General features: G+C 44.1%; 1 protein-coding gene across 2 annotated transcripts in view; it reads left to right on the top strand.

The window, feature by feature from the left end:
* Window positions 1–24,278, top strand: part of OTUD7A (OTU deubiquitinase 7A) — a 336,583-nt gene that overhangs the window by 303,041 nt on the left and 9,264 nt on the right. For both annotated transcript variants that reach the window (XM_081291466.1, XM_081291465.1), the window contains 2 exons: window positions 9,376–9,503; window positions 11,360–11,509. In XM_081291466.1, coding sequence (XP_081147592.1) covers window positions 9,376–9,503; window positions 11,360–11,509 — 278 coding nt within the window. The remainder of the gene's footprint in view (window positions 1–9,375; window positions 9,504–11,359; window positions 11,510–24,278) is intronic.

Genomic DNA, 24,278 nt, shown 5'->3' on the forward strand with positions numbered 1-24,278 from the left:
TAAAGAGACCTGCAAAAGGATCAGAGACTATGTGTAGCTCATGGCCAGCCTCAGACTCACAGGCCTAGAAGAAGCTGTCTGGGTCCTCACACACCCACCACAGTGGAGCCTGGTGCCTCCTGGGCCCACCCCTCATTTGAGTCTCCCAGCTATCAAACAGGTTCCAGTGGGGCCCACAACAGCAGCAGCAGCAACTTAGACTGTGTTCCAAGATTAGACACTTTAGATACGGAACTCCACAAACACAGTTTCTACAGAATTGTTTGTCACTTTTTTTAAAGATGTGACATGTCAGTATCAACAATCCATCTTATAGAGGGACGAGCATGTTTGAATGTTTGGTTGACAGGCATCCTGAAGACTTAGTTCCAAAGCACATAATTCTTTTCTTCTTCACATCTCAAAGGTCCCACCCTGATAGGTTTCAGGCATTCCTCAGCATCTCTTTCACTGTCCTGCATCTGCCACAGGGTAGTTATCTGATAAATTCTGGAGAATTGGATTTAGTCCAAATATTTCTACTAGGATACAGGAGTGGTTGGGAAAAATAGCAGCAGTAATAACAATAATAATAAGTATATTAGTCTGTTTTCCATTGCTATAACAAAATACCTGAAGCAGAGTACTTAGGAAGAAACATGATTTATTTAGCTCATAATTTTGGAGGCTGAAAGTCCAAAGAGCTTAGCAATGGCTCTGGTGAGGGACTCCCTGACTATTTGATCATAGTGGATGATGCCATGGTGGGAGTGCATACACAAAGGAGAAACCACATGACAAGAGAGGAAGCCAGAGCTCAGGAAGGAGCCAGACTTGCTCTTTTTATAACAGCCCTCTAGCGAGAACTAACTCAAGGTCCCATGAGAACTGCCTTGATTCTTTCTGAAGGTAACTCCTTCAATGACCTAACAACCTCCCACTAGCCCCCTCCCCTTAAAAAAGGTTCCACCATCTTCCATAATTGCCACATTAAGGACCAAGCTTCTTACACATGAACCCTTGGAGGACACACTCAAGCGATCTGTAAACCATAGCAATGAGTAATATCACCACATATATGTGCCTCCTGAGACCCCCATTCAGGAGGGTTTGCCCATAGCCCCATGGCTGGTCCAGCCCATCCAACTTCTAAGCCACAGCCTCAGTTTCTGCTGCCTGCTTTCTGGAACTTAGAGGATTCTGATGGGAATGGAGGTAGAAGGAGTACTGGAATTGAGCTCCACCCCTCCTTTAGAAGCAGAACAGACAGCAGCAGAGAAGGCCTTCTCAGTGATGGACAGCAGCTCTTATTCTCTATTGGTTCTATTCTTTCTTCCACCCTGAGAATGAGTGGGGTGTGGGGGCACTTAGGCCAGGTGACTGCTCTCCTGCCTTCAGGAAGGCTGTTTTGGTGTTGCTGAGACCTGCTCTGATCCTGTTAGTCAAGCAGGAGTTGCCATGTGCCTCTACAGACCTCCCCCTCCTCTTAGGAGTCCTGAAGATTTTGTTGGACCACTGGCACCCCCTTCACCAGTTCAGTTTCTATTGTAATGATTAAAATGTTCCTGGTCAGGAGCAATGAATGACAGATGAAGAATGTTGTTTTTCCCAGGATAGTTCCTGGTCTTTCGAGTCTCTCACTCTACTGTTACAGGGACCAACAGGTTTGGGAAACAGCAAGACTGAAGCCACTGTCTCTAAAGACAAGGAGAGAGGCAGTACCAGCCAGCGCAGCCACTAGGGCTGCAGGAACCCTCCTGCCTCTGTCCATCTTCCCAGACCAGGGCAAGGAGATGCTGTCCAGCATGTACCTAAGCCCTTGTGGCTAGTTTCACCTGGGTTTTCAGTGGCTCCTAAGGCTCAAATCCATCCCCCAACCACATGGCCTTCTCATGCAGGGCTCAGGTTGTCAGGCCCAATGTCCGCAGCCTACACTGGATAGTGACCCACCCGCAGCAGTTAGTAAGTCCCAGAAGCTACAAAGAGCCAAGGCCATCCACATTGGTGCCCTGGCACTATTGAGAAACACCTCTTAAATCACCACTCTCATTAGACAATCTCACTTTTTGTCCTTTACACTTCTGTACTTTTTTTTTCTTTTGACAATGAATGTGAATCACTTCCATAACCTAAAATTACCAATACAAGTACCTGTTCATAAAACATTAAATGGTAGGGTCTGAGTACTCAATCACAACCTAACAAAAGGATTTAGGTGCCTTTATGAATCTCTAAGATGACCCAGGCATTGTCCATGTTTGTACGAAAATGTCCCCATGCCTGGAATTCACAGTTCTGGTTACACCTCACAGGAAAAAATAAAGAATCTGTAGAAAATTCATAGAGGAGAAACCAGCAATCAAGGGTGGGATGTGTATGTTCTTGTTTAAAGAATGAAACTCTAGGCTCTATTGAGGGACAGAGATAGAAAGTATGGTTGATACTGAGGGTCTGAAGGAAGTGGGTGAGACCCAGGAGCATGGGCTGGCAGCAGAGACCGTGGCTCCATACCCCTCCCATCAAACCCTGTCCTGCAAACCTGGGCACCCCTTTCATAGACTAGAAAACTGAGCCTCAGTGTTGAGAGCCACAGCCGAGTCAGAATGATGGGATGAAATGACCTTTCCAAGGTCACAAAAATGATAATTGGAGGAGCCAAGAAGTAGGAACTTGGTCTATTGTTAATATTTGGTCTATTGGAGTGTGTCCCACAACCCAACAAAATCTCTTAAATACAACACAGTTTATAAAAACTTAGATGATGGATCATCCTGAAAACAAAGCTACCCCTCAGGGTTGGGGCAACAGGAGCAAGGACACAATCACTCCAGTCCCCATATCTGAACGCTCAAGTTGAAATCCTGAGCCAGTGATGTAGGGCTACTTCTAGGGTATCAGTAATAGGTTTACTTTCCAGTGGAGAAAGAAAAATAACAAAAAAAAATTAGAACACTATGGGGCATATTACAAGTGCTTCTAAGTTTTTGGTGCTCCTAGATAGAGTTGGAATCCTCACATTCCCGTAAAGCCATACTTCAAGTCCAGGTGTTCTGCTCCCAAGTGTCTTTTTCTCTGAAGCTCAGAAATCTTTATGAGTCCCAAAAACTGGAGTCTTGCTCCTCTCTGACATTGAGTTCTGTGAATGATGAAATAATGCCACCTTCTTTTCTGGTCCAGTCTTCCACGATGATTATGCTCAAGCTCTCCTCTAAAGTTTGGTGTCCTCTTTTGTCATCTCACCAAAAACATGGAAGCTCCAGAATATCTTTCTGATTCAAGATTTTGGAAGTCATAACTCTAGAAAACATGAATTTTAGGTGCTTCTGTTTTTATTCTATTTACTTGCATGTCAAAACAGGATGGTGCCAGGTGCAGTAGCACCTATAATCCCAGCAGCTTGGGAGGCAGAGACAGGAGGATTGCAAGTTCAAAGCCAACCTCAGCAAAAAGTGAGGCACGAAACAACTCAGTGAAACCCTGCCTCTAAATAAAATACAAATTAGGGTTGGGGATGTGGCTAAGTGGTTTGATGCCTGATACCCCCCACCCCTCCAAGAAAAGAAAATTCTTGTGTAGGAAGTGATCCATGGGATAAGAAAATGAGGGACATGTTTGCAAGTCACTCAAAGGTTGATTTTACCAGAGATACATTTATTTAATGTATATATTCAAACTCTTCAATAATATGGATTTAATCTGTGATGCACATCTTGGGGGCTGGGGCAGACTTCACCTCTGCTTTGTTTCTTTCAGGTTCCACTTGTTGGTTTGTTCCTTACCCAGAGAGATGTTTCCCTGAAGTACACACAGCCCCGTTCTGAGCACCAGCTCTTTTGAGATTTCATTATATTTTGTCTGCCCATTCAGACTGCAGCATCCTCATGGTGCAGTCCAACCAAACCCTTTCTTTTGATTGTCTTTCAAACCCTAGCTCAATGCTAGGGACATAGTCCTGTAAGTACATAAAAGAGTTAGAACCAGGGCCAGGAGGCATGGAGCTGACCACTCTCCTCAAGCCACACTCACCATCACTCAGATCCAATACATGAGGAGACAGGGAGCAAAGCTTAGCCCCCACTGATGGGTGCTCATCCATTTCCCTGCACAGACTTTGTCTGGGAGTCAGAGTAGGGAGGGCTGGCTCTCTTAGGGGGCCAGGATTCCCCAGAGATTGGAGAAGGTTTAGTGTGGTTAGTACCACATACTGAGCTCCAATTGCATGTCAGGTAGGTGTTTGAAGCTATTATTATCAATGCCAAAAACTGAGAAAGAAGCATAGATTCAAAATATTAAGTTATATATTAGTCAGTATTCTCCACAGAAATAGAAAAAATATATATACATATATCTTATTGTGTGTGGGGGGGGTGTATGTGTATATGTGTGTGTAAGACCCTTTCTGCCACCTTCAGAGTCACTGAGCAGTTTCTCTTTTGCTGAGATGGCACCTGTGTTCAACAGCTGCTGCCCATGTCCAGCCACAAGCCTGCATGCTAGGCATGGCCCAACTCCATGCCCTAGCCCTGTTATAGCACTGGGATGGGCAGGGAGTGGGTGGATGAGCAGATGAATGGATGAGTGGACAGTTGGTGAATGTATAGATGGATGGATAAATGAGTGCATAGATGCCTGTGACATGAGGTCTAGTTAACCTGAAGGCCTTTAGAGTGCCTTTCATAGCTCCAACACATATTAAATGTTCAATGAACATTTGCTGTTTTTTCAGTTTGAAACACAATGACCTCCTTCAAATTTTGCATGAGAAGAACGCCATGCCAGTACAGTGGTGCCTAGCACTTAGCCCTTTTGCTGTTGTTACAGTGGGGTCCCTCTGCATAGCCATTCAGATGCCAGAGTGTTCCATCATGGAGCGGCCTTCCTTCTTTCAGCTCAATATCTGACTCATGAACAGCTCATCTCTTTTCAATGGTGACCTTTCTATTCATTGAATTAGGGAAGGTTCAGTACTCCACATTTCTAATCAGAGAATTTTTTTCCCTGAGTGTGCCGGTTGTTACTCCATGTTCTCTCCTCTTTGTGCTGCTTGTTGTCTTGTTCACCCATCCACTTGCCTGGTACTTACTCAGTGAGTACTTACTGTGTGACAGAGATGAACAAGCAACCTACTGAAGTACTTGACCCTGAACACCTGCATATTGGCTCTAAGGTTCAGATGGGCAAGGATAATCACCTGAGGTGCTGAAAATGCACACCCAGGAGCATTGTGCTTAGACTTGGCATACACACACACACACACACACACATACATATATACACACACACATATATACATATAAATATTATAAATGTGTATGTAAGTATGTGTATATATGTGTGTGTATATATTACGTGTGTGTATTTATAGTACATACACATATAAAATTTTTGTTCATGTTCCCGTGTATCTGCAGGGAATTAGTTCCAGAACCCCCAAGTATACCAAAACCACAGATTCTCAAGTTCTTTAGATAAAATGATGAAATATTTGCATAGAACTCATGAATATAATCCCATAAACTTATAATACATAATATAATGTGAATGCTTTGTAAGTAGTTGTTATACTGAATAGTTAATGATAAGAAAATAAGTGCATACAATTGTTTTGTATTATTTTTCATCTGCAGTGGGTTGAATATGCAGATGCAAAACCCACAGATACAGAGGACTGATGATACATATTTTTAAAATCAATACATATTTAAAACATGCCTTTTCCTCTTTCCATCACTTCCTAAGATATTCTGCCTTTAAGCCATTAAGTGGGGCAAAACAGGGTGGGTATCTGCAGAGAATGTGAGATGGGAGAATCAAAATATGATCATGGTCAGACCTAAAGAGGGTGAAGAGGACTACTTCAGGTGGGATAAAGGAGATTCCAGCATAGATGAGAGATTGCTCACAAATCAGGAAACTGATCAAATGAATGCAAAATAATAATAATATTAATAGAAATAAGGCTTCTCACTTTTAGAGAAGAAAGTTACAAGTAGAATGAACTTTGCAGTATTGAATTAGAATTGGAGGTATCAGTGAACTCATGTTTCCTGTAAACATTGAAGTAGATCATAGAGAGAAAGAAACATAAAACTAAAGATGCAAATTACATGTGTATGTATGAACTTCAACCACCTATGCCAAGGATCAAGAAACTGCTCCAAAACTTGATAGGAGGATACTCTAAGGATGTAAAACTACTGAAATAAGTCACAATGACAAAATCAAAGAATATTTGAGCGTTAAAATACCACAAATGTATTATAAACCATTGAATAAAAGAGAAAACCAGAAATCCCTAGTGTTGTTAGTAAGTGTATAATGGTTGAGTGAGGTATGGAGGATTTGCATATATTCACAGTTCTCCCCCACACAATGCTTCCTAATTGCCCCAGTCTGGCTGGGCACAGAATCACGAGCCACTCAAGCAGGAACAAAACTTTATTTTTGAAAATGCCGCCAATACCCCGAACACGTCCGGGAAGAAACCGGTCCACCCATGCGGCCGTGTTCTACCGGAACCCCGGGAACACCAGTTCCTCCCCCGGAATTCCCTCCTACTGTACTTCCCCAACTAATGGGAACTCTCCAGGAGTCCCGTAGCAGGCCCAGGTGAACAGCAGGAGTCCAAAACCATATGAATGTAAATCTTAACATAATCATATCATCTCAATGGCTAGCTGGCTTCACCTTTCAACCAAAAGTGCCATGCATCATATTACTTGGCTGTGGCTTTTAGCACCTAATTCCATAGAGGAAACAAGCTGCTCTGCAGGAGTGAGCCCTGGCAGATGAAGAGTGACCAAGTCACCATCTCCCACAGTGGGACAACCTGCCTGCCATTCCACACCACCTGATAAGAAACCACAAGGACTCAGTGTGACCCAATTTATTAATGAAGAAACAGAGAAACCCAAATTAAACTCATTCTTGTGAAAGGCCTGACCTATAATCTTCAAGGTCATGCAAGTGTCAGGATCATAGAAGTCAAGGAAATCCTAAGAAACATTTCCAGCTGAGAGAATCTAATGTTAAGGCATCACAGCTAAGAGCAGCTCAGGATCCTGAGCCAGAGCCTTTGTTCTAAAGGGCATTATTGGGACAACTGGCACACCACCATGAATGGGGTCTGGTGACTTGATGTATCCTTGTTAATTTCAGATTTTGTGTTCTGGTTGTGTAGAAGAACGTCCTGCTCATAGCAATACACACTAAACTTCTCCAGAGTAATTGGGCATCAGGTTAGAGATTTATTTCCAAATAGCCAAGGTGGGGGACTGCTTCCAAACATTTTGAATTATTAAAATAAGGTAAATTGAATCAGGAAAAGAAAAGAAAAAATATAGGCATTATAATATAAATATTTTTATAATTTATAAAATTATAAAAATATTTATATTATATATAATATAAATGATTTTATAATTTTCCTAGATGTTTTAGTCAACTTTTTCACTGCTATGACTAAACAGACCTGATAAGAAAAATTAGAACAGAAAAAGGTTATTTGGGGGCTCCTGGTTTCAGAGCTCTCAGTCCATAAACAGTTCCATTCCTTGGGGCAAAATATCCTGGCAGAAAAGTGTGCTGGAGGAAGGTAGCTCAGGAAGCAGAGAGAGAGGTCTGTTCAACAAGGACAAAGTACATACCCCAAAGGCACAACCCCAGGGACCCAGTTACCTCCACATTAATCCCTATCAGGGGATTAGCTTAAACCTCCTATAACCCAATCATTTCATCTAAATTTTCTTGCATTGTCTCACAAATGAGCTTTTGAGGGACGCCTAATATCAAACCATACCACCAAAAATCACAGCATTTGTTCTGGAAATAATTGAATCAGTTGGCTGAGAGGTATGAACATGGAGCTATTTCCTCAGGCCTGTGCCAACCCGTGCAGTATCTGCACGGGACTTGTTCCAGCCTCACTGCCCAAGTCCAAGGATGCTGAAGTCCCTTCCATAAAATGGCCTAGTACTTACATATAGCCTAGCATGCCCTTCCATGTACTTTAAATCCTCCCTAGATTACTAGTAATACCTAAAAGAAGATATGCCTCCGCATCACTCCATTCATGTGATATAGTATAGTGCTTGGAGCACAGCAAATTCAACTTTTTCCTTTAGGAAATTTCTGGAATATTTCATTTGTTCACTTATTTTCATAGTGGGGATTGAATTCAGAGGCACTTTACCACTGCACTATGTCCCCAGTCCTTTTTGTTTTGTTTTGTTTTTACTTTGAGATAGGGTCTCACTAAGTTGCTTAGAGCCTCACTAAATTGCTGAGGCTGTATCTTCCTGCCTCCGCCTTCACAGTCACTGGGATTACAGATGTGTGTTTTCACACCTGGCTGGAATTTTTTTAGATATATTTTCAACCCTTGTATGTAGAACCCACTGATGCAAATAGTGACTATATTCTCAAATAAGCTTGCATTTGCTGGCTATGGCCCCACCCGTCTAGTCTTCAGAGATCTCCCTCGCTTACTTTGGGGCATCCCTAGGGTGCTCAGTAGCAAACCCCAGAACTTCCATGTGGTCTTGGCTGGACACTGCCACCTGGCTGGCACTGTGGGTATAGCTGATACTCCCATCACATTGTAAGCTCTCCTTTCTATGTGCTCTTCCCTTTGAAGGTGGCCCTGTTATTGGAGGACATCAAGGCTCCAGTCTTCTGCCCAAACATCTAAGAGTTTGAGAGAAAGCAGTTCTTGGCATCCACTCTTTCCTTAAGCCTCAGGCAGGAGCGAGGGGCATGAGCTAAGGAAGGTCCCCCACCGGTAGACAGGTTGCACATTCACAGTGACTCCCTCTCTCCCACTCTCAGGGTTGAAATGCAGGCAGCCTTCTCCCTGACCTCTTCCATCAGAGTTTTGCTTAGAAGGTTTTTCAGATGTTGGCAGCAATGAACCCCAATAATCTGGAGTCTTATGTTCCCTGGGCGTTCCTGGAGACTCTGAGGCATGAGGCTTCAGCCTCAGCTTCTGTATGTAGAAATGAACAGAAGAGGAGGCTCCATCTTCCAGCCTCCACTGCATCCTTGTTAAACATCCCAGAGAACAAGCTGCCCAGCTGCCACAGGCTCTGGTGGGCTACCTGTATCTGCAGAGAGACCAGCAGCCCTCACTTGCAGATTCTGGCCAGCAGCCCTCACCTGCAGATTCTCTCTGACTTGTCCCCTGAGACCACACAACCCAGGGTGGGAGTGGGAAGCTGGGACTTGTGCATCTGCCCTTGGTGGATGGCATGGAAGGTATCCTTAGATGGCACAGCTGGCCAGGACTCTGAAGATAGGATCCAGAGAGGGAATGGTCAGTCCCTACGGAGTCCCTTCCATTTTCTCCTTCCTCCATTCCAATCTAGTCTAATGACAAGCTTACTTTATTTTGTTCCCTAGTGTGGACAACTCTGAGGACCCTGTGTACGAGAGCCTGGAGGAGTTCCACGTTTTTGTCTTAGCCCATATACTAAGAAGACCAATTGTCGTCGTGGCAGATACAATGCTGAGAGACTCAGGTGGAGAGGGTGAGTGCCTCGAGGAGATGTATTTCATCATGGCCCAGAAAGCTTCAACATCCCCCTAGAAGAACAGACAGCCACCTTCTTCTGTTCATTATGTTCTTTCTGGGAGTTTTTAGGCTCCCAGAAGGCCACCAAGCCTCCCTCTGCCCAGACAAAGATCACATTATTCCCTGTAGTTCTTCTTCCTCCCTGGAGGCAGCAGGTGGCAGCAGGCACTGCTCTTGCCCATCTTCTTGCAAGTCAACATCAGGTAGACTTGAGAAATCTGGCTGTTGGACTGCTAGGAGCCCCCATCATACGTCCAGAGCACAGCAGACAGCCTATTCTCTCCAAAAGCTCCAGGCCTTGTCTCCCTGGGTGCTCGGCCACTTAAGTCCCCTCCTGCCCCTATGCAGAGTACACAACTGTCAAAGAGAAAAGAAAGGAAGATAGAAAGAGTGAAGTCACCACAGTCCCTACTTTATTGATAGGAAACTGAAGGCCAGAGAGGTTAAGCAGTGTCCCCATCCAGGTTCATCCCAGGGCAGGGAGTGTTGCACCATATGTCCTTCCTCAAACCTACAGCCTCCCAGAGTTGCTAGAGTCATGGCAGGGTGTCCCATGGAGCCCACAGGGCCTGCCATACTCTCTGAAGAGGCAGGAAGGAGGAAGAGCCAGATGGTGGGATGCATGACACCCTCTGGTCCCCCATGCACCTGCCTCACCTCTCAACCCCTCCTCTAGTCAATTTTCACTCTCTTCACTCCCATAACCATTATGAACCTATTTCCAGCTAGGCAATTCCAGACAATGAGTAGCCCAGCAGCATGATCCTCCAGCCCCTCTTAAATTTAAACCTGCACCTTAACAATCTTCCAGGGAATCTACAAATTAGGCTGTGGTTCTTTATGATAAATCACTGAGAAAGTCCAATCTGGCCATGAATGTTACATGGGCAGGAGGCCAGTAGAACACAGGGTCCTGCCTCTTGCCACCACTTTCTCTGTGAGGCCCAGGGACCCAAGGCCTGCTGATGGCTGCAGTTTTCAAGAGAAGTGACAGTACTCACTTGGGGCCCTGCCATGCAAGCCCAGGACCCAGCTCCCAATGCCCACAGACCCACTTCCTTCCATTCTTCCTGCAGCCTCTTGCAAGTGGATCCTCACCTCTTGCAGGATTCTCTCTTGCACTGACCAATATAGATAGAGCAAGGGTAGGGAAGGAACCCAAGAAGTCAACAAAGACAGCACTGAAGGTGACTCTTCCTGCATTCTGCTCAGAGAAATGCCATGCATCCCTGACTGGGGCCAAATGCAAGTCTTTACAATCAAAATATTGATGCTGTTTTAGGGAAGATATTTCCAGAAGTGAGTCTGTGTCGGCAAAGATTTTGGGTTTTACTTCTCTCTTTTTTATGATTAAGGAAACACAAGATTGTGTCTCATCACCCAAGGATTGGACCCTGTTTCTTATTTCCTGGCTGACTTTCAGCTTAGTGTTAGAGCTCTCTGGTTCCTTCCTTCTGATTCAACAGAAGAGGCTCTCAAAATAAAGAACAAACACACTCTAAAGATGTGAAGATATTGTTTTATATGCAAACATTTTAATGGACACTAGGAAAGGGAGAGATACATACAGAAAACACATGGCTTTCCAAGTGGACTGAAGAGCATGTTATTCTGACTATCTTGGTTTCATCCCTGACCACAGGGCTCTTGATCACCCGTGCAAGTCTTAGGGCATCCAGCCATCCAGGATGAGAACAGATCACCATAGAAACCTGACAGCCCTGGCTCTCAGTATTGTTTGTGTCACCCTTTCCTCCCCTCCTGGTTCAGAACCTCCTGCTCCTCAAGCCTCCCCCCTGTTTTTGTCTGTAGCCTTTGCACCCATCCCATTCGGAGGAATTTACCTGCCTTTGGAGGTACCTCCCAACAGATGTCACTGCTCACCTCTGGTTCTAGCCTACGATCAAGCGCATTTCTCAGCTCTCGTGTCCATGGAACAGAGAGACCAGCAAAGAGAACAAGGTATGCCTAGCCCCTGAGAGACAGGGCGCACAGGGGTCGGGGAGGGCAAAGCCATGGAAAGGGACAGCCTCAGTGGGCAGAAGAGATGCAAGAGGTGGAATGTGGATAGCTCTCTTTAGAATCACACCTGTGCACACACAGCAGGGATGGTTTCTGCATAAAACTACGTGTGTGCAGATGTTTCCACTAAAAATAACAATGTCAAAGACAATGTTTCATTTAAAATATTGAACAAAAATAATATTTCCACCAGGCTTAAATGGCCTTTCCTAGTTGTTCCTTTTTCACATGTATGCATATATATATTTTTAATTTAAATTTTATTTTAACTGATACATAAGATCATAAAATTATGCATTTATGGGATACCATGTGATGTTTTGATACATGTACACACTGCATAATCTTCAAATCAGGGTAAACATATACCTATCTCTTTAAACGCTTTTTTTCTCTCTCCAAACATTTATCAGTGCTTTATGTCGAAAGCTTTCAAAATCTTCTAGTTTTTTGAAAGACTGTGTCCCTATTTTAAAGGGGTTTCTAAAAATTACATCTAAGACCAATTATTGTTAATATAGTACATGCATATTTATATAGCTATAATTTATCTGAGTAATAATTTTAAAAAGAAAGTTCCTCTAAAGCAGGGATTAGAATACTATGGCCCACCACCTATTTTTATATGTAAACTTTTGTTGGAATAGATACATTCATTATCTGTGACTGCTTTTGCATTACTACAGCAGAGTTGAGAGTACCACATAGTCTGGGTAGCCTACTAACTACTGCTGTACAGGAAATGTTTACCCACCCTGCTCTACAGTAAGCTTCTGAATCAAGTGGTTGATATTTCCCTTCATTATGACAGCCAAGTTTCCACAAGTAACCATTTCAGTACTTCTGTGGTCACTGGGCTGTCCCACAGGCTGCACACTGTACAGTTCCAGCCACCTGCCTTAGGCACATGTAGGACTTGTTCTCAGTCAATACAATGTCTTTGCTGGGGAACTTGGGTGTTTTTTTGTTTTTGTTTTTGTTTTAAGTTTGCTGTTTTCTCTTGTTAGCCCTGATAGCTGTGTGATTAGCTGAGTTGGGAGGGGAATCTCTTATCATTCTTGTTTTCACTATAGGCAGATTATGTCCTAGAAGACTGAAGGGTAGGCAGGCGAGGCTAGTTTCAGGGTCCCTGCCTTTGGGTATAGTCCCAAGAATTCCAAGGGATTTGTCCAGGCCTCCCACAGGGCAGGAAGCTCGGGGTGTTCAATTCTAATCTTTTACACTGAGTATGTAACCTGGGAAGTAAATACAGTGCTAAAATTGCCATCATCAGGGCTTCCAAAGGCTACCCCTTCCTGAAGATAGCTGGCACAGAAGGGATGCACACGATATATTGACAGAACTCTGCCTCCTTCAGCTCATCAATGTGTTTGCCTCTTGGCCTGCTCCTCAGGAGTAAAGGAGTGAGGAGCTGTTCCCCTTCCCAACAGCTGAGGGAGACTCAGAAAAATCACACATTTGGTGCAGGTGGGGATGTAAGGAATGAAAAGGAGACAGAGACTGGAGCCAACTGTAATAGGAGTATCTTCTTTATTATTTATAGACCTCTCCATACTGCCACAGAAAGAAATATTGAATCACTAAAACCTGGGAGGTTTTTTACCTTTTTTGTTGTTGTTTCTTTGCTTTGTGTCCAGTGGCACCTACACCTCCTTCCTGAATTTTCCTTTTTCCTTTTTGGAGGCAGGATCTCTCTATCTTGCCCAAATTGGTCTCAAACTCCTGGGCCCAAGTGATCCTCCTGCCTCAGCCTCCCAGTAGCTGGAACTACAGGCAGTGCCAGTGTGCCCAGCCTTCCCTGGGTTTTTAGCTCTTCTCAGGACTTGCTACAGCTCTTGCAAGGTGAGAAGGCCTTTCTCAGGATCTAGAACTCAGGCTGGGACTTGGCCTCCCTTTTCAGTGCCCTGGAAAGTTTCTGTGGCCACAGAAGAATGATGATCCCAGGGTTGACATCTCCCATAGCTGAGCAAGGGGTTCAGATGCCCAAGGCCTCCTCACAGAGGCACTGAGATATCTTTTAGGCCCTCTAGATTCTGCTTTTGGGTGTTTCTCCAATAAGTATTAAGGTATCCTTCAATAAAAGGACAACTGTGGAGGATGCTACTGCCTGGCCCTTCTCAGGAGTGTTGCAGAGGTGTGGGTGGTTTTGCTCCTGAGGACCTGTTTTTTGGGTTTGTTTGTTTTTTTTTTCCTGACAATGGGCTCTGGCCAGAGTTCACTATATAAGCAGCCACAGTGGGGCAGCCAGGGCTCCCACTCAGCTGTGAACAGCCTACTAGACCAGTCCTCTGAGCCATTGCTCAGCTCTGCACATTCACCCATCCAGTACTCTCGACCTGCAGAAGGGCAGATGCTGCTCTGCTGCCTTCACACAAGCCTGCAGAGGCAGAGAACATAGGAGCAGCTCCCACACCCTGAGTAGCTTCTGATCAGTGCCAGGTCCTTGAGAGGACAAAAGGGCTCTGCAGACTGGGAGCCTCTAAGTACAAAAAAATAGCTCCCCAGTATCCCCTAGAGAGACACTTTCAAGATACCCCTCAGGGATGCTGGAAACCATAAATGATACCTTCCTTCTGGGCCTGTGACAGGCTGCAGGAAATTGGTGAATACCAGACCCTAGCAATTCAATCTCTATTGCACAGGGGTTGAGGGTGATGAGGAGAAACAGAAGAGACATAAGAACCCCAATCAGGAAACAGACTCAGCCTCTCTTCACAGCCTTTATGGTAGAAAGGAAGCAGTGCAGAAAGTCATTGATCTAGGCCCCTTAATGAAGATATGTCCAGAATAGCATTAGGCTGCAAGGGACTGAAACAGGAACAGCTGTTGTTGCTTCTGTAACAGAAATGCCTGAGGATGCAGAAACTCTAAATATTCTCCAGAACTCAGGCCCCCAGCCTCTCCCTGATCCATCCTTATTTTGTAATCTCAGCCTCATGGCCATATGGTGAGTGCTACAGCTCCAGGTATTACATTCACATTCTAGGCTGGGCCAAATGCCTCTCTTTCTAAAATGTTTGTCTTCCATGTGGAAAGAAAGCCTCCCCACTTCATGTACCCATAGCTGAACTCCCCACTTACAGTTTCCTGGCTGCAGAGCAACCTGAAAAATGCACTGGGGGAAGGAGGAAGCAAGCCAACTCTGAATTGGCATAAGAGACAGTATGATGTTTTCCAGGCGTTTCCATCTGGACAGTCCCTTTACACAAAAGTGTATAAATAAATTAATTCTTTTATCAACTGGACCCTTGTCTGGAAATAAACCACGATTGGCTAATAGGTTTTCAATCAGGATGAATGTACCCATTCCCCTCCAATAGCATGGTGCCTAAGGCTGTCAGTACTTTCTTTCTTTGAATGTTCAGAGATAAGCAGATTTGTTGTCCCCCAGTACCACTCAATTCCCTTTGCATCTCAAGAGTTGTACTGGGGGACAACAAATCTGCTTATCTCTGAACATTCAACATTCCCTTTGCATCTCTCTAGCAGTGGCTCCAGACATGGCAGCAGATAGCTGATTCAGTGATGTGCTCCCATGCCTCCCACATCTAATGCCACCTGGTAGTTTCATGTTCAGGCAGCCTCTCTCTCCTTGAACCCTGGGCCTCTGCCAGGAGTCTCCGAAGCAGCAACAGAGCTATTAAGATGGCTTCTGAGCTGAGAACCTGGCTGGCACAGGGCATTCTGCTCCCCGCTTAAAGTCTCTAGCTCCATGCCTCTGGGCCATGTTCAACTGTGCCCCAGAAAGCTGCCCCAGCCTTTGTTGAAACAGGAAGCTTCCTGCAGATACTTATCATCTCTCAAAGATGAGGTCACCATCCCCACTGGCATCCTCATCCCAGAGGATGGGCAACTATAGAAAAAGAAAGTGGGAAAACAGTCTTCACTCATTCCTGGCCAGTCTCCTGTGTGCCAGTTAGATACCTTCAGCTTCCAGAAGTGGAAAGTCAACTCCAAGTGGCCTTCATAGAAGATGTGAGGGGAAACACCTATTTCCTGTGACAGACAGAAGTGTGCTTCTGCCAACCCTAGTGGTTTTCAGTCCCCAGAAGAAGACCAGGAAGAAAGATGTGGCTTGGGTCCCCTGCCATCCCAGTCTCCCACTATCCCCCTTCTCCTTTATCATCCCCCCCCCCCAGACAAGACCCAGGGTTTAGGAGCAAGGAAGTTCCTGCTCACATCACATGTGGCTGCTCAGCAGGGGCCAGCCTGAACCAGAGGCATACAGCAAGGAATGTGTGTAGTCACTGGAGATGCGCCTTCTGACCAAGGGAATTCAGACAATTAGGAAAAAGAGCTGATAGTGCTATCCAGATCCAAGTAGGGAACCCAGCACAGCCTCACAGGCAAGGATATGTACATGCTGAACCCTGGCTATGGGGAGAGGCCCAGGAGTTCAAGACCAAGGAGAAACCGACATGGCTCTGGGAGCTTAAGGATGAATGAGAAAGTATTGCTGAATGGAGAGGGAAGAGATGGGCATCTCAAACACGTGGAACCCAAGGGTCCATTCAAAAGGCAGAGCTTCTAGATATCCAGAGATTTGTGAATCAATTTGTCATCATAACTCTCTTGACCAATGGACGTGCATGCAAATCCCTTTACAGCTTACTCAGTGGGTATGCCCCCTGGCGCCTCAGCCACCAAATCTGATCCTGGGACCTATTATAACCGGTGGTAAATTATTTATCAAAGTCATATTCTGTAGATCCAAGTCCCTAGCAGATATTTGGAATGTGGCTAATTTCCATACCTACTCTCCAGGGAAAGTGGGGATGTCCCTCTGGGTGGCACTGCAGAGCAAAAGAGTCACATGGGCAAGGGATTCAAAAGCATAATCTAGTGCCAGGTACTCCAAAAGCAGGGTCTGAGTTTGGGCAACAACCAGCTAGCCCATGCTCAGCAGGACAGGTCACAGGTGGGCTCTCATACTCCATGAACACCGTGCGGGGGCCTGGAAAGTACCTACCTCCCTGTGAAGTTGGTAGCAAGGATATCTCGTCAACAAATATTCACTGCAAATGTGTTTATGTGACAGGCACGATTTCAGGTGCTTGTGACTGTGACAGTTACATGGGGTGACAGGTGTGATGTCTGGCATAGTGAGTGCCTGGGTCTAGGTTCCCCGACTCATGGGGGAAGGCCTCCTAGGATGGCCTGGCCTCATGCATGAGCCCAGCAAAGCTGACCTGGATTCTAGCAGAGACATCTCAGATGTGGCCATTGTGAACTCCAGTGCCAGGTACTTCAAACTCAGGGAAGGTGACCCCCAATCTGGAGGCCTCTGAAAGGAGAACCTGCTGTGGGCAGGGATTGCGCTATTTGTCACCTGTTAGACCATCACACCTGCAGCCCTCCCTCTGTGGCTTAAAGAACACTGAAACTAGTCATGCTGCAGTCCCCAGGATACAGCAGGCATCCTTTAAAACATGAGAGACTCTCAGAACACGATGGAGCTCAGAGTCAAGCCTGTGGGAGTGAGCTACTCAGTTTGCAAAGTCACCGAGATCCTGAGCCAAGTAGGAGGCAGGGAATGTGACACTTAGGAACATGGAACCCCAGGATACCCACTGATCCCTACTGGACCATGCATTGCTGTCCTGTAGCCACAGTGATGCCATGCCCCACACAAAGGGCACCTGTAGGAGGCATCCCCTGATGGAAGCAAATAAATACAGTAATCACAGGACCCAGAAGGAGCAAGCATCTTGTCCTTGCATCTGAGGGATGACTTGGGAACATCAAAATGAGATTAAAAAATATATTCTAGGCTGTAAGATGAGACTCCCTCCCCTATCCTCCTTTCACGTGGCCCATCATATCTCATCTCCACGTGCCTGAGCTCCTGAAGACTTAAAAACACATGTGACTTTCTTCAGACTTCTCATCCAAATGCTTTCTCTGAGTTGAAACAACTTTCTGAAAGAACCCACTTCCCTCTTAAAGCTCCTATTGCTACAGCCAGCCACTGCTGATGCCACCACTGGCCCCTTCAAGTCCAAGAATCTGCTGGGGCCAGGTGTGCATGTGGGGAGGAGGAAAGATTGTGGTAAAAGATTGGGATCTGAGGGAAGAGGTTCGCTGCTGGCACGATGAATGGGCAAAGCTTTGCCAATTCATTTTTAGGATGTGTTAGATGAAACTTAGGCATACTTTCCTTGTAACTTCCACAATGATGGCCACTGATTTCTCCAGGGAAGAATATTAGTCCCTTGCCTTCCATGACACTCTGGGCCCTGGCTCTTCAGCCTGTTTCAGGAAGCATTTCCCAAAGGCAAAGCCCTAGGTGGCCTCCCTGCCACCAAGTCCTCAAATGGCCTGGGAGCACTCTGAAAGCTCAGATCCAGGCACTGTCTCAGAACCTCGCTCAGGGACGTTCATTCTGACCACTGAGCGATTGTGAGAGTTATGAAAACACAAAGTCAGCTTTCTGTCACTATGATGAAATCCCTGAGATAAGTAACTTAGAAAAGGGTTACTTGATTCACATTTTGGAAGTTCTAGTCTATAACCAATTGGCCCCATTTCTTTGGGCCTGTGGCACTTCAGTCTGTAAGTGCTCCAGCACAGCCATACCAAAAGACTGAATGAAGAAGTCAGACGCTGTTATCTAAATGTGACATCTCCATGCATAATCGTGCCTCAATTACATAGCAGAGGAAGACCCATGTGCTGAGCCTCTGCGGTTGGTGGCAAGATTTTCCAAAAGGACAATTAACTCTGATAAAGTTCCAAACAAGTTAAGCATAGCCTTGTCCTGTCTCCCTTTGACCTTCTGTGGATATAGAATGTGCAGGTATCCTTCATGCACGTGTGCTGATGACTCTAAGCTGGGTATGTGGGGGCTCTGGCTGGATCTGCACCCCATGTGGTCGCATTAATATATTTTTTTGTGTTTCTGTTGCACAGGTGTGACTCTAGGTCCTTTTCAGGGGGAACTATTTAATCCTTCCTGATTTCTATCCCCACTTTGTAGAGGAGGAAAGTGAGGAATGAGGAAGCATCCCCAGGGAATAGTCATAGCCATGAAGCGTTGTTAGGACAAGCTGGTAGGGTAGATGGTGGAGCTTCCAAAAGGGACACTTGGCCAAAGAGGGTAGTGATATAAGACATGCAAGAGGGTGTTCAGGAAGTATGACCCCAAGTCAAAGCTTGCTTTAATAAAATAGCATCTCCCTCCTGGTAAAATGCAGAAATCTTCAGGGTTGTAGAAGGTAGGGGTTGAGCAGGCTTTGCTTCATGGTAGGCATTAATACCATCTATTTCTATTCTTTGTGAAAAAGACAAGATATTAGGTAACTGTTCAATTAGTGTTTCCTCCTAAATGCAAATAGCCTGTGAGCCACTGGGGCCTACCCAGGGCATAAAGGTCAAGGAACCTGGACCGTTTTCCTAGTACCTTCCCTCAGAAGTCCTGTTCAGTGAGAGGGTAGCCTTGCAGCCCTTAGAGAACCCACTGGTTAGAGAGTGCTGGGGAGAGGCTGGGGTGAACAAGGAGTCATCAAAAAGCTTCATACTGCTAGGATGGAGGCTCACAGAGATCACACCATGGTTTACTATTCTCTGATTGGAAAGACTCAACACAACCAAAATGTAGTATTTGGGGGGGAAAAAAAGTTTTGCCAAGAGCAGCTTGCAACCTTAGAGAAACAATGTATTAACAACATTTATAAAATGAGCCAAGGAGCCAATAGAATCATCCTACATAGCAGGTCAGGAAAGCAGATTTTCATTTGTATTTGATGTGTAACTTGTACTTAAATCAAATACTAATCTGTGTTTTAATGTTCCCTAATCAAATAAATTGTCACATCTTTTTTGATTTTTTTGTTTGTTTGTTTTTGAGGTACTGGGATGGAACCCAGGGCCTCAGACATGTGAGGGAAATGCTCTATCACTGAGTTACATCCCCGGTCATGATTATAATATTATTTCCAATATATTTGACAACATCCTATACTTTGTCCTATAGGGCTAGTTTATAGTAAACAGAACCAATCTCTTTTTAGTAGGAATTTGTCTTCACATGTTATGAATATTATTAAAAATTCTACTTAAATAATTTTTATAACATAACTTTGTTAATATAGTGATCTAAAAACAAAATGACTTCTATTCAGAATCACTTTTTTATCATATTCAAATCAAATTGACCCACCTGTGTACCTATCTGGAAACAATAATGAAGGAAATATGTAATAACACCTATGAAGGGACATTATGGTAAGAATCACATGAGTTTTGTGGTCAAAAAAAGAAAGGCGTAAGAAACCAGAAAGTGCCTAAAAAATGTGAATTACCTTCATTTTCTTTGTGGTTAGCCTCCCTTCTCTTCAGCTAATTTATAAGTTTGCCAGTTGCCAGGAAAGTTTTGCCAGCATGGGAGGATAGAGTGCAGCTTTTCCTGCCCTGGGGAGGGGGGCAGAGGCTGTAGCCAGCTTCAGTGGGCCACTTTCCTCTGCTGCTCCTCTTAGGAACTGCAGAGCATGAGTCTCTGAGGAGCCATTAAGTTCTGCTCACAGCTCCAAGCCGCCTCCTGGCCCTTTGCAAGTTTCTTGATTTGCAAGTCAAATCAACCAAGAATAAAAAAGGCCCAATCATGTCAAAGGAGACAGCCTTGGAATGCACAGACCTGGATGCCCCATCCTCAGCTTACAGAGGGTGCAGCTCTAGAGAGCTGACTAAATGCACAAGAGACGCCTTATCCACCAAACATCTGCCCATTGCTTCATACCCCGCCCTTAGGATCATTGGCTCAGGAGCTCAAAGCACAGGTGCACCAGGATGCCAGCAAAAGTTTAGAAAGAACTGGCTAAGGGTCTTTAACTGGTGCCTGAAGGCTTGAAGAGATGTGAACACAGGAGTTAGCCCAGATGCCAGCCTCCTGCATGAGTCCTGTCCCCGCACCCTCCTGAGCTACACAGCAGGCAAAGACACTCAGCCTCCCAAAGTGTCCCTGCCCACAGAAGGAGTGCCATCTCAGGAATACCAGCTGCTGTCACCATCCCCCTTAATCATCTTTACCCTGATCTCTGAGTGATGTGCCAGTCTATCAGGTGGCTCCTGGACACCCACATGCTACCCATGTGTAGAGCTGGAGTAAAAGCATGTTCTCCACCAAATCCCCCTTTAGTGGAGGGAAAGGCCACTTGTCCTGCTTGCTGGACAGAAGCAGCCAGGACTCACTGCCCTGAATATAAAGAATGAGTCTGGGTCTACTGGTGTGTCACCTAGTGGTGATTTCTGAGAATTCCTCTCATTCTCAGTGTTTCCCAGGGCTATATCTGATGCATGTACTGAGAACACCCACTGGGGGATGAGGAAATCACCACCCACATTTGGGTGAGGCAGGAGCTTAAGGATAGTCTTAGAGGTTGATTGCTCCCTTAGCCTAAAAATATCTTCAGCAGCATGGTTGTCTTAATTCTGCTTCGTGCATTTTCCAGTGTCATCAGTTTAAGTGACTACAACAGGATGCCATAGACTGTGTGGTTCACAAACAACAAAAGTATATTTCTCACAGTTCTGAAGGCTGGAAGTACAAGATAAAGGTGCTGGCAGATTTTTTTTGGTGTCTGGTGAGGGCTCACTTCTTAGTCTGCAGCCAGCCACCTTCTCACTGTGTCCTCACATTGTGGAGAGTGAGCAGCCTCTGGCGTTTCGTGTTAAAAGGACACCAGTTCCATCATGCACTCTGCCCTCATAACCTAATCACCTCTCAAAGGTTCCATTTCCTAACACCATCACATGGGGAATGGACCTCAATGTGAATTTGAAGGGGCTCCAATATTCAGTCTATAGCAAGTTTATTCCATAGACTGATAACTGAGCCAAGGATCTGCATATAAACTTTAAGTGAATTTGTTTCTGCCACCCGTGGCCTTGATACTCTCCCCTTACTAGTTTCTTCCTTTTCTATCAATTACTGAGAGAAAATGACACCACTGGTTACTGGATACCTTGACAGGTCCTGCTTCCTCAAATGTTGAAGTATAACACCAGAGAAGCACACTGAGGCAAGAGTAGAGTAGAAAGTAAGAAGCTTTATTAAAGGATAGCAAAACAGACTTCTCCCTGGTGGAAGAAGGGAACCCAAAAGCAGAATCTTTGGGATAAGGAAGTCCTGTCCCTTTTATACCTCTACAATTTCCCTGTTCTCCTGCATTCTTCTCCCTTATCTTGTTAATTTCACCTCAACCTGCCTAGTGACTGGGGGACGTAGTGGAAGGGCCAGGGAGTGAGCAGGTGGGCTGGAAGGGCCTAGGTGGAGTGCTAGGCGGCAGGAAGGGAGTGGCAGCCCTGGAGGTATTGATTTGCAGCTCCTGGTCTGCTCAGCAGTTAATTAACAACCTTTTGGGGAGGGATTCCAATCTCCCAGGGGGCAGTTTCCAGTTTCCCCCTTCTGACCCAATTTACCTACACTGACTATCTGTCTTTAAAAATCTGGCTTCAAAAAGAACTTCGTTGTACAATTGAATTACCTGAATAAATATAAATAAAAGTAAAAAAAAAAAAAAGTGGTGAAGTCTCCCACTATACTGCATTTGTCTAGTTCTCCGTTTTTTTGCTAGCACAGTAGTACCTCTCTTTTCCCCTGGTTTTGGTTTCCATGGTTTCAGGTTACCAGTGGTAGGCTAACATCTAAAATATTAAATGGGAAATTTCAGAAAACAGAGAGACCACATTTACATGAATGTTATTACAGTGCAGTTGTTCTATTGTTATTGTTATTAATCTCTTACTGTGCCCAATTTATAAATCAAACTTTATCATAGGTATATTTCTATAAGGGGAAAATATAGTATCCCTGTGGTTCACTACTATCCCAGATTTCAGGCATCCACAGGGGTCTTGGAATATAGATAAGGAAGAGCTAGAGTGTTTGCTTTGTGTACTTTGAAATAATGCTGTTCAGAGCATGCGTACATATAGAGTTGTTATATCTTCTTGAGAATTGACCCCTTTATCATTATGTAATGTTCTTCTTTTCCTTTGGTAACAAGCCTTGTTATGTATTTTGTCTGATATTAGTATGGCTCTTTCTAGTTCTCTTTTCATTGGTGAATATCTTTTAACCTATCTATGTTTTAGATTTATAGTAGGGTTCTTATAAACAGAATATACTTGCATTTTGTATTTTTTGTTTTGTTTTGTTTTGGTACCAGAGATTGAACCCAGGGGTGCTTAACACTGATACATATCTGCAACCCTTTTTTTATTTTTTATTTTGGTCCAGGATCTCACTAAATTGTTTAGGACCTCACTAAGTTACTGAGACTGGCTTTAAGTTTGTGATCCTCTGGCATCAGCCTCACAAGCCCCCGGGATACAGATGTATACCACCACACCCGGCCAATTTCATCTTTTTGTTGGTAGTTTTGACAATTTCCATTTGATTGCATGAATTATATGTATGGATTAAAAGATATCATCCTGTTAACTCTTTTCTATTTGTTCCATCTGTTCTTTGTTCTTTTTATTTATTTTTTTGCTGTCGTATTTTGGATGGATTGAACTTTTTAATGGTTCTGTTTATCCCCTTTATTAATCTATTATTATACCTCTAGTTTTAATTATTAGGAGTTTCCCTAGGTTCTACAATAAACATCTTTAATTAATGATATTCTATTTGCAAGTAATATTTCCACTTCCTCTGTTGTGTACTGCTTCTTTACTTTAGACAGTTGCTTAATCTCAGAGCAATTAAATGAAAGGGAAAGAATTTCATGTTCATTTATTCCATTCCATTACTCTTAATTATGTAAATCCAAGTTTCCTCTGGTACCCTATTCCTACTGCCTGAAATTTTTTCTTTACTGTTTCCTCTAGTGCAGGTCTACAGGTAATAAATTTGCTCAGTTTTAACTGAAAAAGCCTTTATGTGTCCTTTGTTTCAGAGATACCTTTGCTGGGTATAGAATTCTAGATTAGCAGTGTTTTTTTCTTTCAGCCTTTGAGATGCTACTCCATTATCTTCTGCCTTACCTGTTTTATTACAAAGAGCTGTTGTAATTATTCTCTTTGTTTCTCTGCATTTACTGTATCTTTTTCTTTACCTGTCTTAAGCATTTTCTATTTTGATTTCCAAAAGTTTTATACATAGAAATGTTTTATTTTTTTTTATTATGGTTATTTTTCTTGTTTGGTGTTCTCTTAGCTTCTTGGAGCTAAGGTGGGTTTAGTTGTTAGTTTTGGAAAATTGTCAGCCAGTGTTTCTTTAAATATTTCTACTGTCTTATTCTCTCTGGCTTTTTCTAATACATCTACACAAATCTTGCACTGTTTGTTATTGTCTCACAGTTCTCAGCTGTTCTGTCCTGTTAACTACCCCGCCCCCCCCCCCAATTTTCTTTTGGTATTCCAGTTTGGGAAATTTTAGCTGACCAATCCTGAGGTTTAGATTCTTTCTCAGTTATGTAAAGTCAACCAATCAGCTCCTTAAAGCCATTCTTAATCTATATTACTGTGTGTGTGTGTGTTCATTTCTAGCAATTCCCTTTATTCTTTCTTAGAGATTCCATCTCTCTGCTCAAATTAACCATCAAATATTACAGCATCCACAATATCCATCTCTAACTTACCAATCAGTTATTTTAAATTCCATACTTGATAGTTTCAACACCTATGTCTCCTTTGAGTCTTATACTGTCAACTGTTTTGTTTCTTGTCCATGTGGATATTTCTTTTTGATTCCTCATAGTTTTTTTTT

This window comes from Spermophilus citellus (assembly GCF_964194105.1).
Source record: "Spermophilus citellus genome assembly, chromosome: 4".
NCBI classification, from domain to species: domain Eukaryota; kingdom Metazoa; phylum Chordata; class Mammalia; order Rodentia; family Sciuridae; genus Spermophilus; species Spermophilus citellus.